The 16,338-nt window shown below is 39.9% G+C and overlaps 1 protein-coding gene across 1 annotated transcript in view; it reads right to left on the reverse strand.

Moving 5' to 3' along the window:
• Positions 1 to 12,837, reverse strand: part of SDHAF3 (succinate dehydrogenase complex assembly factor 3) — an 87,715-nt gene extending 74,878 nt beyond the window's left edge. The window contains exon 1 of the mRNA XM_027540099.1: positions 12,586 to 12,837. Within this exon, the coding sequence (XP_027395900.1) occupies positions 12,586 to 12,759 (174 nt within the window). The 5' untranslated portion in view covers positions 12,760 to 12,837. The remainder of the gene's footprint in view (positions 1 to 12,585) is intronic.
• Positions 12,838 to 16,338: the final 3,501 nt, after the last annotated feature.

A 16,338-nucleotide genomic window follows, 5' to 3' on the forward strand; every position in this document is an offset into this window, starting at 1 on the left:
TAAATACGTGTTCTGCACCATCCAGGAGAAAAGGGTAGAGACGCAGGAGGCCCCATGATGTTTTCCACTGTTAACTAAATGGATGTTTTCTTCTACGAGCACAGTGAGCCCTGGTGAGCAATCTCTCATGCGGACTTGCTTCCCATTATTTTAATTCCATGTTTACCAGGCAACCTTCTAAACACTAATTCACTTTCCCAGAAAGCTTAACAGAGGTCCACCATCCCTGACTCACAATTCTGAAGTCAAAGAAGTTTCAAAAAACAAAAGCTCCTTTTAGAACTCATCTGGTGGCAAATCCTGACCTAAATGGCCATGCAGCTTTTATTTACTCCACTTAATATGAAAAGTTGAAAGCTTTGCTGCAGAAATATGAATCTACTTGATTATAGGGTGCCACTCCAGATCCCACTGGAGGGTTTCTTACAATCCAATCACACTCCTTACCTTTCTAAAATCTAAAAATTCTAAATTCTAAGGCACCTCTGAAAGAAGTGTCCCTGGATCTAAATATAAATATTCTGACTCCTGGGCTTCACCAGCCCCATTCCCCTACCCAGAGAAATCAGCATTCTACCATATAGTTCAGATCAGATCAGATCAGTCGCTCAGTCATGTCCGACTTTTTTCGACCCCATGAATTGCAGCACACCAGGCCTCCCTGTCCATCACCAACTCTGGGAGTTCACTCAGACTCGCATCCATCGAGTCAGTGATGCCATCCAGCCATCTCATCCTCTGCCATCCCCTTCTCCTCCTACCCCCAATCCCTCCCAGCATCAAGGTCTTTTCCAATGAGTCAACTCTTCACATGAGGTGGCCAAAGTACTGGAGTTTCAGCTTTAGCATCATTCCTTCCAAAGAAATCCCAGGGCTGATCTCCTTCAGAATGGACTGGTTGGATCTCCTTGCAGTCCAAGGGACTCTCGAGAGTCTTCTCCAACACCACAGTTCAAAAGCATCAATTCTTCAGTGCTCAGCCTTCTTCACAGTCCAACTCTCACATCCATACATGACCACAGGAAAAACCATAGCCTTGACTAGACGAACCATTGTTGGCAAAGTAATGTCTCTGCTTTTGAATATGCTATCTAGGTTGGTCATAACTTTCCTTCCAAGGAGTAAGTGTCTTGTAATTTCATGGCTGCGGTCACCATCTGTAGTGATTTTGGAGCCCAGAAAAATAAAGTCGGACACTGTTTCCACTGTTTCCCCATCTACTTCCCATGAAGTGGTGGGACCGGATGCCATGATCTTCATTTTCTGAATGTTGAGCTTTAACCAACTTTTTCACTCTCCACTTTCACTTTCATCAAGAGGCGTTTTAGTCCCTCTTCACTTTCTGCCTTAAGGGTGGTGTCATGTGCATATCTGAGGTTATTGATATTTCTCCCGGCAATCTTGATTCCAGCTTGCGTTTCTTCTAGTCCAGCATTTTTCGTGATGTATTTAACTTATATGCATATAAGTTAAATAAACAGGGTGACAATATACAGCCTTGATGAACTCCTTTTCCTATTTGGAACCAGTCTGTTGTTCCATGTCCAGTTCTAACTGTTGCTTCCTGACCTGCATACAAATTTCTCAAGAGGCAGATCAGGTGGTCTGGTATTCCCATCTCTTTCAGAATTTTCCACAGTTTATTGTGATCCACACAGTCAAAGGCTTTCGCATAGTCAATAAAGCAGAAATAGATGTTTTTCTGGAACTCTCTTGCTTTTTCTATGATCCATATAGTTCAGTATTATATAAATTTAGTTAGTGTGATAAAGGACAGAAATGGTATGGACCTAACAGAAGCAGAAGATATTAAGAAGAGGTGGCAAGAATACACAGAAGAACTATACAGAATCACAACCAAGATAATCACGATGGTGTGATCACTCACCTAGAGCCAGACATCCTGGAATGCGAAGTCAAGTGGGCCTTAGAAAGCATCACTGCGAAAAAAACTAGTGGAGGTGATGGAATCCCAGATGAGCTATTTCAAATCCTGGAAGATGATGCCGTGAAAGTGCTGCACTCAATATGCCAGCAAATTTGGAAAACTCAGCAGTAGCCACGGGACTGGAAAAGGTCAGTTTTCATTCCAACCCCAAAGAAAGGCAATGCCAAAGAATGCTCAAACTACCGCACAGTTGCACTCATCTCACACGCTAGTAAAGTAATAGTCAAAATTCTCCAAGCCAGGCTTCAACAGTACCTGAACCATGAACTTCTACATGTTCAAGCTGGATTTAGAAAAGGCAGAGGAACCAGAGATCAAACTGCCAACATCCGTTGGATCATAGAGAAAGCAAGAGAGTTCCTGAAAAACATCTATTTCTGCTTTATTGACTATGCCAAAGCCTTTGGCTGTGTGGATCATAACAAACTATGGAAAATCCTTAAAGAGATGGGAATACTAGACCATCTAACCTGCCTCCCGAGAAATCTGTATGCAGGTCAGGAAGCAACAGTTAGAATTGGACATGGAACAACAGACTGGTTCCAAATAGGAAAAGGAGTACGTCAAGGCTGTATATTGTCACCCTGCTTATTTGACTTATATGCAGAGTACATCACGAGAAACTCTGGGCTGAATGAAGCACAAGCTGGAATCAAGACTGCCAGGAGAAATATCAATAACCTCAGATATGCAAATGACATCACCTTTATGGCAGAAAGCAAAGAAGAACTAAAGAGCCCCTTGATGAAAGAGGAGAGTGGAAAAGTTGGCTTAAAACTCAACATTCAGAAAACTAAGATCATGACATCTGGTCCCGTTACTTCATGGCAAATAGATGGGGAAACAATGGAAACAGTGACAGACTATTTTTTGGGGCTCCAAAATCAGTGCAGATGGTGACTGCAGCCATGAAATTAAGAGACACTCACTCCTTGGAAGACAAGTTATGACCAACCTAGACAGCATATTAAAAAGCAGAGACATTACTTTGTCAACAAAGGTCTGTCTAGTCAAAGCTATGGTTTTTCCAGTAGTCATTTAAGGATGTGAGAGTTGGACTGTAAAGAAAGCTGAGTGCCGAAGGATTGATGCTTTTGAACTGTGGTGTTCGAGAAGACTCTTGAGAGTCCCTTGGACTGCAAGGAGATCCAACCAGTCCATCCGAAAGGAAATCAGTCCTGAATATTCTTTGGAAGGACTGATGCTGAAACTCCAATACTTTGGCCACCTAATGCGAAAAACTGATTCATTGGAAAAGACCCTGATCCTGGGAAAGATTGAAGGCAAGAGGAGAAGGGGTTGACAGAGGATGAGATGGTTGGATGGCCTCACCGACTTTACTCTGGGAGTTGGTGATGGACAGGGAGGCCGGACATGCTGCAGTCCATGGGGTAACAAAGAGTCAGACACGAATGAGCGACTGAACTGAAGTTAGTGTGAATATGTTATCATCTCTAGGTATACTGATAAAAGTCCAATTCCAAATCTACAAAAACAATTACCAGGGCTTATGCTGACAAGCCCAGGTGGCACAAATCTGTCTAGAATCTCCATCCTAAGCCTACTGTCTTCCAAGCCACCTTCCATCCTCTGTCTGACCTTCCAGAAGACAAACTAACAGTTAAGCAATCTCCTCTGCCAGTTATAATTCACTGTCAGCCTTCCTGCAACCTTCTACAATAGTTAGAAAAAGAAAAGGTAAAAAATTAAAATGGATTTCTAAGTTAAGTAACAATTTTGATCAAATTAAATTATTGGAGAATTATCACTATTTAAACATGATCTCTAAGAAATTAACATGAGAAGATTCTTCACCTTGCTTAAAAAGACTTAAAACTATACCAGGTGGATAGTCCTGCTGACTCTTTTCTAATCTCAATTTACAGCTCTAAAGGTTCTAAATTCTTAAATATATTAAGAATTATATAGGGAAAAAGAGTAATAACTAAAGTTTCATTTTTAATCCACACATATTTATTCTTTTCCAGCAAGAGTTTATAGTTTTCAGTGTACAGGTTTGTACATCCTTTATCTGAAGTTTCCCTTCGTATTTCATAGTTTTTTATGGCAAATGGTATTTTAAAATTTTATTTTCCAAGTTTTCACTGCTAGTATAAAAAAGTACAGTTAATTCTTATATATTAGTCATGTATCATACAACATTGCTAAACTGACTTACTAAATTCCAGAAGATTCTTTGTAGATTACATCAAATTGTCTACATAATCTTATCACCTGTAAATAAAGGCAGTTTTATTTTTTTCTTTTCAATCTGGATGCCTTTTATTTCTTCTCTTGTCTTATTTCAGTGGTTATTTATAATACTAAAAGTCTACACATTTAGATTGTTTTAATTTTACAAAGCTCAGCAAGAAATAATAAAATATATCACTGAGATTCATTAAACATGAAGAAGTCTAAGTTTACCCTAAATAATTTAAAGGGTAAAATTACAAAATATATTTATAATGTGCTAGTTGACTCACTGAATGAGATTGCCTATGCTTTGTGATATAATCAGAAACAGAAATACTGAGCATATTCAACTGCATTTTTTAAAAAATCACATTTATTGGCTTTCCTATAATTACTAAAGTAGCACATGATCTGGAATTTTGAGATACAAGGAAGAAAATAATAATTATCCTTAATCTTATCACCCAAAGATAAACACTGTTTATGTTTAATTGTATCATGAGCAGTTTTCTACAGCATTAATTTTTCTGAAGCACCATTACTAAGAGCTCCATACTAACCCATCCATCATATGGCTATGTTATAATTTCATTCTTCTCCCATCACTGGATATCCACACTGCTTTAAAGTTTTCACTATTATCATATACATTAAGCACAGCAGTTAAATTTGTATATAAATCAGAATGACCTCTTATTAGAGTCCCTTTTGCCCGTTCCTTTATTAAAGCTACCAGTGTTTTCCTAATCCAAGCTCTTCTTATACTAATGCTATCAATCATCTACCACATTAATCCCAAATGTATTTCATTTGCCTTTCTATTATTTTTAATTCAGGAATTATTAATTTTATGTTAATGGTAACTATTACAAAGACAAATAAAATATATTTTGTTTTTATTATCCATTCTATCACTATAGTAATACAAAGCCCTGAAACTAAAAGAGAAGATTAAAGAGAAAAATCAGTGGTGCCAATGAAAAGTGTAAAGTAGGTTAGGCCATTTGATACAGTTTTAACTCATCTCCTAATATAACCATATCTTAGGTAAAAGAGAACTCAGTCCATCCTTAATCTCAAGGGTAAAATATTACTTCCCCTACAAAGACAAAAATAAGGTCCAAAGAAAATTCCCAGTAATCACACAGGACACATTTGTCTGACACTGCAGTAACTTCCATTCTCATTTCGTTAAGGAAAACAATCTTTGAGAGAGAAATGTATCCCAATTAGCATCTTGGGTTAATAAACATTAAATTACCTAAACAACACCTAAACATTTCCCTATTAAGCTAGAGGTGTATTTGATAGAAATATGACTTTAAAAAATTTCCCTGTCCCTTAAGAAAAATATCCAAAATGGAAAACAAACCAAATATACAAATAAACTGTAGTAAGAAAAAAATATGTAATCATTCTATATTAAACAAAAGTTGAATCGTTTTTGGGAAACATTTCAAAAATAACTGATGATCATGAGGTAAGAGCACAAGGTTTTCACTGCAACTACTTGTGTTACACCACACAAGGCATTTCACTTCTACAAGCCTTAGTTTCTTCAGCTTTAAAACGAAAAATCTAAGGAGCCCCAGTTTGAGACAGCAGATTAGAGAAATCACAGCAGCTTATTTCCTACTTCTTCACCCTTCCAAAATTCCAGTGATCTGATAATAAAGACACTTTTAAAGGAGCAATCCATAATAATTAAGGAAAGGAGCCATTAGAAGACAGAGTTCAATAAATTTCTCAAGATGGAAAGCAGGTGGAGGAATGTAATGAATAAAATAGCCTCGATAAAAGCAGTCACAGCTTCAAAACAGAAAAGATCTGAGGACAAAGCCAAACTGCTAGAATCAACTGAACGCGCACACCAGGGAGGTAAGGAGGAGGGGGAGGCGGAAGCAAATGCAAGGGAGACTAACTGAGACTCTAATTCAAAAAGTAATTCTCTAAAAACAAACAAATAAATGCTAACTTTCTAATCCACACACCTCACTATATGCAGAGTTCTTAGTTTATTATTGCTTTACTTATAAATTTAGACAGATAACCAAAATTCACAAGATACTGGAAAACTGAAAAAAAGACACCAAAGTAAAATAAAAACTGTCCCCAGGAGAGAAATTAAGGAATAAAAAAGAATATTGGCCCTTATTATAAGCCCTTCTACACAATTTAGTTTTTTTAACCACATGCATACATACTTTGGTTTTTCAAAAAAGCTTAAGTGCATTAACTGAAAAAAAAGTTTACTGAAGTCCTTTCAATCAATTCTAATACTCTCCCTATGTAAAATTTCAGACATTTGCTCTTATTAAGCAACTGTAACACATAATTATGTCATAAAATAAGTAAACCAGTAAGATTAATACTATGCATACAAAATCTTTAAATTCAACGCAAAACTTTCAAATTCTTAACTCTGTGTGCTATACAGATACACACACCTCTACAAACACATACAGTCTTGTTTTAGAACCATAACCACTAGCATATTATCATGCTATTATCATTATTTTAAATCTATAAATTCAAATACATTTAAAATCATTTAAATAAAAAGACATACCCCTATGTTCCAGTAACATAGTATAAAGTCGATAATACATGCAATGTTGATCAAACTATTATTTTTTAAAAACATCTTTAGCTACTTCAAAGATAAGCACTGTTCTAACACATCTCATGACACCAATTAAAAGTATTTCTCTAAACAAACAGTATCTTAAAAACTTTCAAATGGTTCAGAAATTTAAAACAGCAACATTTTATATTCCAAGGATATACTGTTTCAAATCCTTTCCTTTAACCCTTTTTCTGGAGACGGCAATGGCACCCCACTCCGGTACTCTTGCTTGGAAAGTCCCATGGACGGAGGAGCCTGGTGGGCTGCAGTCCATGGGCTCGCTAAGAGTCGGGTACGACTGGGCAATGGCAACCCACTCCAGTGCTCTTGCCTGGAGAATCCCAGGGACAGAGGATCCTAGTGGGCTGCCGTCCATGGGGTCGCACAGAGTCGGACACGACTGAAGCGACTTAGCAGCAGCAGCAGCAGCAGCAGCAACCCTTTTTCAACCATTAGTTAAGAACCACAGCCCAGCTAAAAATTTTTAAATGGTAAAGCTTACTGTAGAAAACACATGTGTAACACATCACCATCCAATCAACCATCATCATCCAGTAAACCATCACAAAAACAGAGGAACACGCACAGCAAACGGTGCAACCAAGAGGCTCCCAGATGACTCCCTCACACTTGGTAGATGATCCCCCACATGTATAATCCATCAACAGAGGTGATTCATTCCCTTTCTCCCACAAACTAAAGTACAAAGTACAAATCAGGATGTCCAAAAGCAAAAAAGCAATGAGGTCTTCAAATTAGGTAAGAGAGGTGTACAATTATAAAAACTGCAAAATACCCACCTAACCCTAATTATATGAAGTTAAGGAAACTCTGAACATAGATGACATGCAACTTCATCATACACTGTTAAATCTGATAATCAAAGTTATAAATAAGAAAAAGATATAGGAGTTACAAATGGACAATTACATGAATCTGAAGCATTTTCTTGCCTCAAAAATGAGTACAACAAAATAAAAAAAGCAAGTATTATAATAAGGACAATCATACAAGCCTAAAGACTTAAACATCATCAGGAAAGGAAAGAGTACGTTGCTTTGCAGAAGTAGCTAGAACAACAGAACACAGGAAAAGGAAAGGAGAGAGCGTTCCAGCACTACACTACCACCTTCATTCTCTTCAAGGTTAGTGGTCTGTCTGTGACCACCTTCCAGCCTGGGCACTTCCATTCACATCTTTGGCCTACCGACCGACTACAAGTAATAAATTTTAACTCCCTGTCTCCAGTCACAATCTGTCACCTGAGTATCAGAGGAATATGTATTTCAGAACATTGTCACTTGACTGTCCCATCAGAATTTTTAACACAAAAATGAACGATAATGAACTCATCTGCCACTGTTCCCTCTGTACACACACACACACACACACACACACACACACACACCTATTCTGGTTATTGGTATCATATTCCAAAACTTAAGAGTTATCCATTCTATTTCCTCCCCTCTAACTAATCTTGTATTGGTCACCAACTCAAGTTCTAGTCTACTGTAAAAAGAGTAACACAAAAATCCATACTCTCCATGCTCAACAGCTCTGTCTTGGTTCAATTACATAAATATATTAGGGCTGTTGGTTACATTTTATATATATCTTATATACATAAACATATATATTTATATATATACAAATTATACACATAAATTAATATGTTAATATTTATATTATTTTATCAATATAAAATATTTATACATCACATATAAAATATATTTGAATATATTATATTAATATTTATATTGTATTTATATTTATTAATATATATCAGATGTTTATAAATATGTTGTATATTTATATAACATATTATCTATATAAAATATAAATGAATAGTTTATACATAGTTACATTAATACATGTTATATATATTAGGGTTTATATATATATTTATATATATATATATATATAAAGTTCTGTAAAACCTTTTTTTTTAAATCTTACAGAAAAACTCAGGTGAACTTTTTTCCAACTCATATTTGGGATTACTACATCTCTCCTAAAAGCTCTCCCTGCCTTCAATCTGGCTTAATTCTTCAATCATTCCTTTCTACTCATGTTGAAATGATCTTTCTAGAATATAATTTGAATCATTTTCATCACCACTGCTTAAAATCTTTCAATGACTCAAAATAAAGACCTAAAATCCTTAGAAGAATATCCTGTTTCTTGTCACCTCTTTATCTTTAATCTCTTTCTAATCTCCCATATAATACACTAAATTCTGGTCACTGCAGATCCTGGAAAAACTTGGACTGTTTCTTACCTCAATACCTCTGCAGATGCTTTATTTCCACTTTACCAGGGTCTTTTTCTTGACAAGGCAACTCTGATTCGCCCAAACGTCCTCTCATTCACCACACGTGGCCTCGACTTCCATTCCTTCTTTGGTCCCACAGCATTTTAACAGACATCCTTCCATACTACAAATGTTTACTAACTTGAAACTTGGACACCATATAAGTGAAATACATATATTATTCATTTTTGTGTCCCACAATGCTAGCACTCTGCCTCGCAATAAGTGATCAATAACTAAAGAATGTTGAAGAATTTTTGCTTTTTCCAGAAACTTTCACTATCAGCCTTGCCCAGAGACACAGAACAAAGCAGCTACTTAAGGAAAACAACTGAAACCAGGCAAGAAAGCAGTAAGTGGGGCCCAAAAAATGAAAAATTAAATATACTTTTCAAAGTTGTTTCTGAGAAACGTCTCACGTTCTAACACAAACGTGTCATACTTGCTATTTAATTTTCAGTGCTTATTCTGATTTCCAAGAAAATAAATGGTAAAAAGTTGTTCTCTCTGCAACTGGGTCAGCACAGAAAGAAAAATGGGAAGTATTACCTAAATCAGCTATTCTTCAAAACTGAGCATAATTAGAATTTTTAAAGTTCTATAATAAGTAAGAACCCCACCCGATCCACCCAACCCCAATTCCACTCTTTATAGAGTTGTCTCTTAAAAGACTTGGGAGTAAGATTACAATGGGTATTTTACTAACCAGTTATCATTCTCCATAGAATCCCAACATATTTTCCTGAACTTAACTTTTTTTTCTTTTATCATAAGAAATTAACATTGGTTCACTACTTTGCAAATACGCATTTACATTTCTATCCTTAAGATAAAATGAAATACTTTCCTTTTACCATCCCTCAAATGGTCCGTGAAGAGAAATTTGCCCAGTTGAACTCGCTCTAAGATTTATAACAGTTTTCTGGGATCAGAGAAGGGAATAGAGAACCCTCCTCCCAATACTGAGCCCCCTAGCATTCCTGATCCTTCCCCTTTCTCTTCTCCAGTAGTACCCACACACAACTTTGCTCCTTAAAGTAAAACAAATTCAAGTTCACAACTAATTTTAGAAGTGTGTGAAAGAATCCCAAAGACCAAGCCACACAGCACTGGAATAATTTTTTTTTTAAGCTGAATTCCTGACACCAATTCTAATGGGTTGATCAACAGTGTTTTTTTTTTTTACTCTAGTTTTTTTTTAATGTATATTCTTATTACTGTCTCTAGCCTATTATCGGGCTTCCCTGATAGCTCAGTTGGTTAAAACAAAAAAACATACACCTGCAATGCAGGAGACCCTGGTTTGATCCCTGGGTTGGGAAGATCTGCTGGAGAAGGGAAAGGCTATCTACTCCAGTGCACTGGCCTGGAGAATTCCACAGACTGTATAGTTCATGGGGTCGCAAAGAGTCGGACACTTCTGAGCAACTTTCAGCCTACTGGTATTCTGGGTTCCTATTCTTTCCCTAAAAAGTTTCCCAGTTTTAGGACCTCCCAAAATGCCCTTATTTCTTCCCAATATAAAGCTAAACTCCTGCTCCTGCCACAAACTGATCTGGTTTAAAAGATGTCACTTATATTTACATACACTAATTTAGAGCTGTGTGTGTGTGTGCTCAGTCGGGTGCCAGTCTTTACAACACAATGTACTGTAGCCCACCAGGCTCCTCTGTCCACGGCGTTCTCCAGGCAAGAATACTGGAGTGGGCTGCTATTTCCTCCTCTAGGGGATCCTCCCCACCCAGGTATCCAGTTCATCTCTCATGCATTGCCTGCACTGGCAGGTGGGTTTTTGTTTGTTTGTTTGTTTGTTTTTTTAACCACTGAGCCACTTGGGAGGCCCTAATTTAGAGGTGCATATTGTAATTACTGTTATTATTTTGCAGATGAGATAATAAAATTAGGAAAAGCGATATAACATTTATAAATGCCAGTACTTTAATTTGAATCCAGTTCTTCTGACTTCAAGATCAAGTTACCATATTAAAAGAAAGCAGTCTGCATTTAAAAAGATTCAACTTCCCTGGCTCTAGGCAACCTTATTGCATCTAATACATATAATTTTTAGGCAAATTCTACATTTCACCCTCGTCCTAAATGTCCCTTTTGAAAGCGTCAATGAGGCTTGTACAATAAAAAATCCTGTGACTCAGTTAAAAAGTTCTGTGTTCACCCTAATGTTCACTCTTTTGGCTTTTTTTTTTTTTTTTTTTTAAACAGCCTTCAGTAGTTTCTGTAGTCATCAACTTTTTAGGGTAAGAAATTGCTTAACTAGGTTCTTCAACCAACAAGCACTACTACGTGCTTTCAAATGCCTGTCCCTTTAATAGTCAATTCCATTCCTTTCTTGCTATTTGCAAAGCATATCTAGGGGTAATCCTGCATGGCTCCTAACCCCACGAAATACTCTATTCTGGGGGCTTTCCTGGTGGCTGAGTGGTAAAGAATCCGCCAGCTAATACAGGAGGCACGGTTCAATCTCTGATTGGGTAAGATCCCACATGCCAGGGAGCATCTAAGCCCGTGGGCCACAACTACTGAGCCTGTGCTCTAGAGCCCAGGAGCCGGAACTATTGAGCCCACCTGCGGACAACTACCAAGCCCGCGTGCCTAGAGCCCGAGCTCCGCAATGAGAGAAGCCACGGCAATCAAGCCCACGCACTGCAACCAGAGAGTAGTCCTCGCTGGCCACAACTACAGAAACACTCGCGCAGCAGCCAAGACCCAGCATGGCAAAAAAATAAATAAAGTTATTTAAAAATATATACTCTGAATATCTTCTGACTTCACTCAGAAAAAGGAAGGGAAATCAAAGGAGCCAATGCCTCTGCCTGCTTAAGATCTAGTGCAATGATACAAATTAAAAAGTAACGTGACTACGTGAAACGAAGTAGATGATTACGAAGAAACCAACTTTCACCTAACTTAACTCTGACCAGCATTTTTGCCCACCGCTTGTAATAAACCCCAGGCTTTTCCCATTTCTGTTATCAGTCATGATATAAAATGAGAATATTAAGACCCAACAAAGAGCACTGGGATTTAAAAATGGTGATTATAGAAACAAGCCTCTAAAATTCTGAAAACCAGTAAGGAGAAAACTATTATCAACAGGCGCTTGCTAAGTGCAAGGCACTGGAGGGGACAAAAAGCTGCCAAACGGGAAGCTCTTTAAAAACTTGACCAGGTGACTTAGTCAATTTTGTAACCTCCATCCTCACTCCTCCAGCGCCAGGCAAAAGTCAACTGAATTTGAAGCGCTGGTGTATGAGATGTGCTGCAGCGAGGACCCGTGGGACAGAGACTGGCTTGGGATGTAACTTTGGGAGGTATTGTTTAAACGGCTCTGCGCTGTTCAATTCAAACGGAACAGGCTGCCGCTCCGTCCGAGCTTGTGTGGGGCCCGGGAAACCAGCCAGGTCAGGCGGTCTCTCCTAACTACAAACCGGGACATCTCCGAGAGACCCCAAAGGTCTGGGGCGATGAAAACCAGTTACTTGCCTCCCATTCCTGCAGGAATCGTTCGGCCTCTTTAGAACCAGCGGTCTTGTGTCTCCTAAATTCGTCCTTCACGTACCGGTCGCCAAGGTCTTTGAGGTCTGGGGGCAGAACCCGGTGTAGCAGCAAAATGCGCCGATACAAGGCCCGGACACGCGAGACGTGCAGAGCAGACATAATGCCGCGCGTGGACCCCAGGCCGCGCCTGCGCAGAAGGTCAGCGCCCGCTTGCCTCTCTTTCCAAGCCGGATATAAGTAACCCGAACACAAGCGGAAGAGGGCACGCGACCTTCATCCGGTTTGGTACGTTCTAATATGAGGACCTTCCTGAAACACGAGCGGGAGCAGCAGGCGGGATACGGGCCCGTCCTCCTTCCAAAGGGGCGTGGCTTTCGTGGAGAGCTTGGGATGCTACCACTCAAGGACTGAGTCCTGGGCCGAGGGGGTCCTCCACCAAGAGTCTGACCTGGACCTCTTGTCACCCCTCATTCACACCCCATCATCTTGTCCATTAATCTTACCCCTTTCTCTAAAAGCCGTCGTCAAAATCGGGCTCCTCCAGGAAGCCTCCCATGCCTTAATTCAAGCCATTTAAGATGTCTTAGAGTGTTCCTCCGGAGAAGGCAATGGCACCCCACTCCAGTACTCTTGCTGGAAAATCCCATGGACGGAGGAGCCTGCTAGGCTGCAGTCCATGGCGTCGCTAAGGGTCGGACTTCACTTCCACTTTTCACTTTCATGCAGTGGAGAAGAAAATGGCAACCCACTCCAGTGTTCTTGCCTGGACAATCCCAGGGACGGCGGAGCCTGGTGGGCTGCCGTCTATGGTGTCGCACAGAGTCGGAGACGACTGAAGCGACTTAGCAGCAGAGTGTTCCTGCCTTCAAGCAATGAGATGAATCTCTTCATCCACAAGCCCAACCACCTACGTACCTTGCAGTGTTGTGCTCCTAATTTGTGCCCCAAAGGAGTGGATTCTTTCCTGTAACTCAAGTGAGACCTGAGCCAGCAGGTAGCAACCCTTAGCTGAAGTCGGGTTGGCTGAAGAAGAATCATTAGGGAACCTTTTAAATGTATTGTTTCCAAGGCCATGATACTGGAGATTATGATTAAATAGTCTGAGAGGAAAATGTAGAATCGGGAGGTACACAAATCTTCACCTTTTACAAAGGCTATAGAGTGTGACCAATGAAAGCTGGCAGCAACTTGGCCTCGTTCTTTCTGTCCCATCACGTTTAGTCCTTCAACAAACTCTGATGGCTCCCCCAACAAAATATATGCAGAATTTGATCACTTCTCACTAGTCCCTCCACCACTATCGTCTGTTTATTGGATGTGGTAGTAACTTTTTGTGTTTCTGCTTCTGCCATGATCAACTTTGGTCCTCAGTCAGTTCAGTTCAGTTGCTCAGTCATTCTGACTCTTTGTGACCCCATGGACTGCAGCATTCCAGGCTTCCCTGTCCATGACCAACTCCTGGAGCTTGCTCAAACTCATGTCCATCAAGTCCGTGATGCCATCCAACTATCTCATCCTCTGTCGTCCCCTTCTCCTCCTGCTTTCAATCTTTCCCAGCATCAGGGTCTTTTCCAATGAGTCAATTCCAATGAGTCTATGAGGTCACACAGAGTCGGACACAACTGAAGCAACTTCACAGCAGCAGCAGCCGCCTAATCTCACCAAGCCATTTACCAGCCTGGCCCCTTCTAGGCCCCCACCAGGACTCCAAAAATAGTCCATGCATCCTAAGTAGCTTCAGTCGTGTCCCATTCTTTGTGACCCCATGAACTGTAGCATACCAGGCTCCTTTGTCCATGGGATTCTCCAGGCAAGAATACTGGAGTGGGTTGCTATGCCCTCCTTCAGGGGATCTTCCCCACCCAGGGATTGAACCTGTGTCTCTTACCTCTCCTGCATGGGCAGGCAGGTTCTTTACCACTCTTGCCACATAAGGGGCCCAGTGGGGGAAAAAAAAAACTCACCAGAGACTGCCAGGACTTTCCCTACTCTGGCACATGCGCTCACCTCACACTATCCTGTACTAAAGTAACCTTTGGCGGCCACTGGACTCTTTTACTGCTCATAAGTAGTCCATGAATTCATACATCTAATTATGACCTTTATGGGATGTGCATGGTAGCTAGCACATCTTTTTATATAACCTGCAGTTGTCAATCAAGGCTGTCAATCAACGACCCCTTCTGGATTATGCAAATGACTCTGCCTTAAAAACTGGACTCCAGACCTCTGGGGCCATTTGCCTCCCTTGGTGTGGCCCCTTCTCTCTTGAGTTGTTCTCTCCTTTGGGTGTGCTCAAGTAGCTCAGTCGTATCCAACTCTTTGCCACCTGATCTTTCTTTCCTTATGGTTAATAAACTTCCTTGCAACAGGTAAGACCTTAGATTCTTCTTTGCGTCCCTACCAAGACGTGAGGTCCACAGGAGAAATGGTCTCTATAGTCTTCCGCTAACAAGCTCATTACTTCAGGTCTGGTTCTGATGAGACCCTCCCTGGCAACCATATTTAATATTGCTACCACATCATGCAAAAAAGTCTCTAAGTCCCTCTCGGCTTTATTTTTCTTTATGCTGCTGCTGCTGCTAAGTCACCTCAGTCATGTCTGACTGTAGCCCATCAGGTTCCTCTGTCCTGGGGATTCTCCAGGCAAGGATACTGGAGCGGGTTGCCATGCCCTCCCCTCCAGGGGATCTTCCCAACCCAGGGATCGAACCCCAGTCTCCTGCATTGCAGGCAGATTCTTACCACTGAGCCACCAGGGAAGCCCTATTTTTCTCTATAACACTTACATATTTTACTTGTTTGTTTATTGCCTGCCCTCCCCCTTGCCCCCACTAGATTACAAATTCCAGGAGGGCAGGGATTTTGTGACTCTGTGTGTGTCAGTGACTTAAATGACCTGCTGGTGATGAAGGGGCAAGAGTAGGGGGAAATTTCTGTGATTCCCTCCCAGATTCCAGAGGTTTGTTTATGCAAAGACTTTTGAAAGACAAAAAGACGCACATCTCTCTCCCAAAGGCAAGGCTGTAGTCATTTTAGTATTCTTTTCAGGCCCCACGGCAGCAGTGCCTTACGAATAGTGAGCACTCTAACATTTATTACCTTGAATGGACTTTTTCCTTTTGCTTAAATTTTGGAAAAATATTTATTTAAAAGAGCACAGAAAAATTTTTTTAATGGATTTAATTTGGTTTTTTGACAAACCACATTCATGGCAAGGATTGAATGGCAGCATGGTTATTTTACTTCAGGAAATTTTTTCTAACCATACTTCATCTCCTAATATCCCTGTAAATTAAAAATTAATTTATTGTTCCAGGTTACTTTTTTTCTGGTTTCCTTTGGGGTTAAAGTACATGTATAATAAATACTTCTATCAGAGCCAAAGCTCTTATAAAAATGTGGGGAAAATTCTGCCAATAAATTAATAAAAAATAACAATAAAAGAATTAATTCAGCATAAAGGAAGCAGAAAAGGTCCAGAAAGCTTTGGGCAATCAACGCTCAAAAATGGCAAATGATGGGTAAGAGAGAAGCCAAGACATAATGGTGTGGTTAGGACTTGAGAAAAATCCAGAATAACGGTGAGAATAATGGTATATGACCTTTATTTTTTATGGTGGGCTGGACAGGGAGTTATGTTTTGAGGACAAAATTTTCTGTTTCTTTCACCTTCCAGTTTAGGCTGACCAGTTTTCCTTTTGTGGTCAAAATAGCCATGAACTAAAACTAAGATCT

This window comes from Bos indicus x Bos taurus, chromosome 4 (assembly GCF_003369695.1).
Source record: "Bos indicus x Bos taurus breed Angus x Brahman F1 hybrid chromosome 4, Bos_hybrid_MaternalHap_v2.0, whole genome shotgun sequence".
Classification (NCBI taxonomy): domain Eukaryota; kingdom Metazoa; phylum Chordata; class Mammalia; order Artiodactyla; family Bovidae; genus Bos; species Bos indicus x Bos taurus.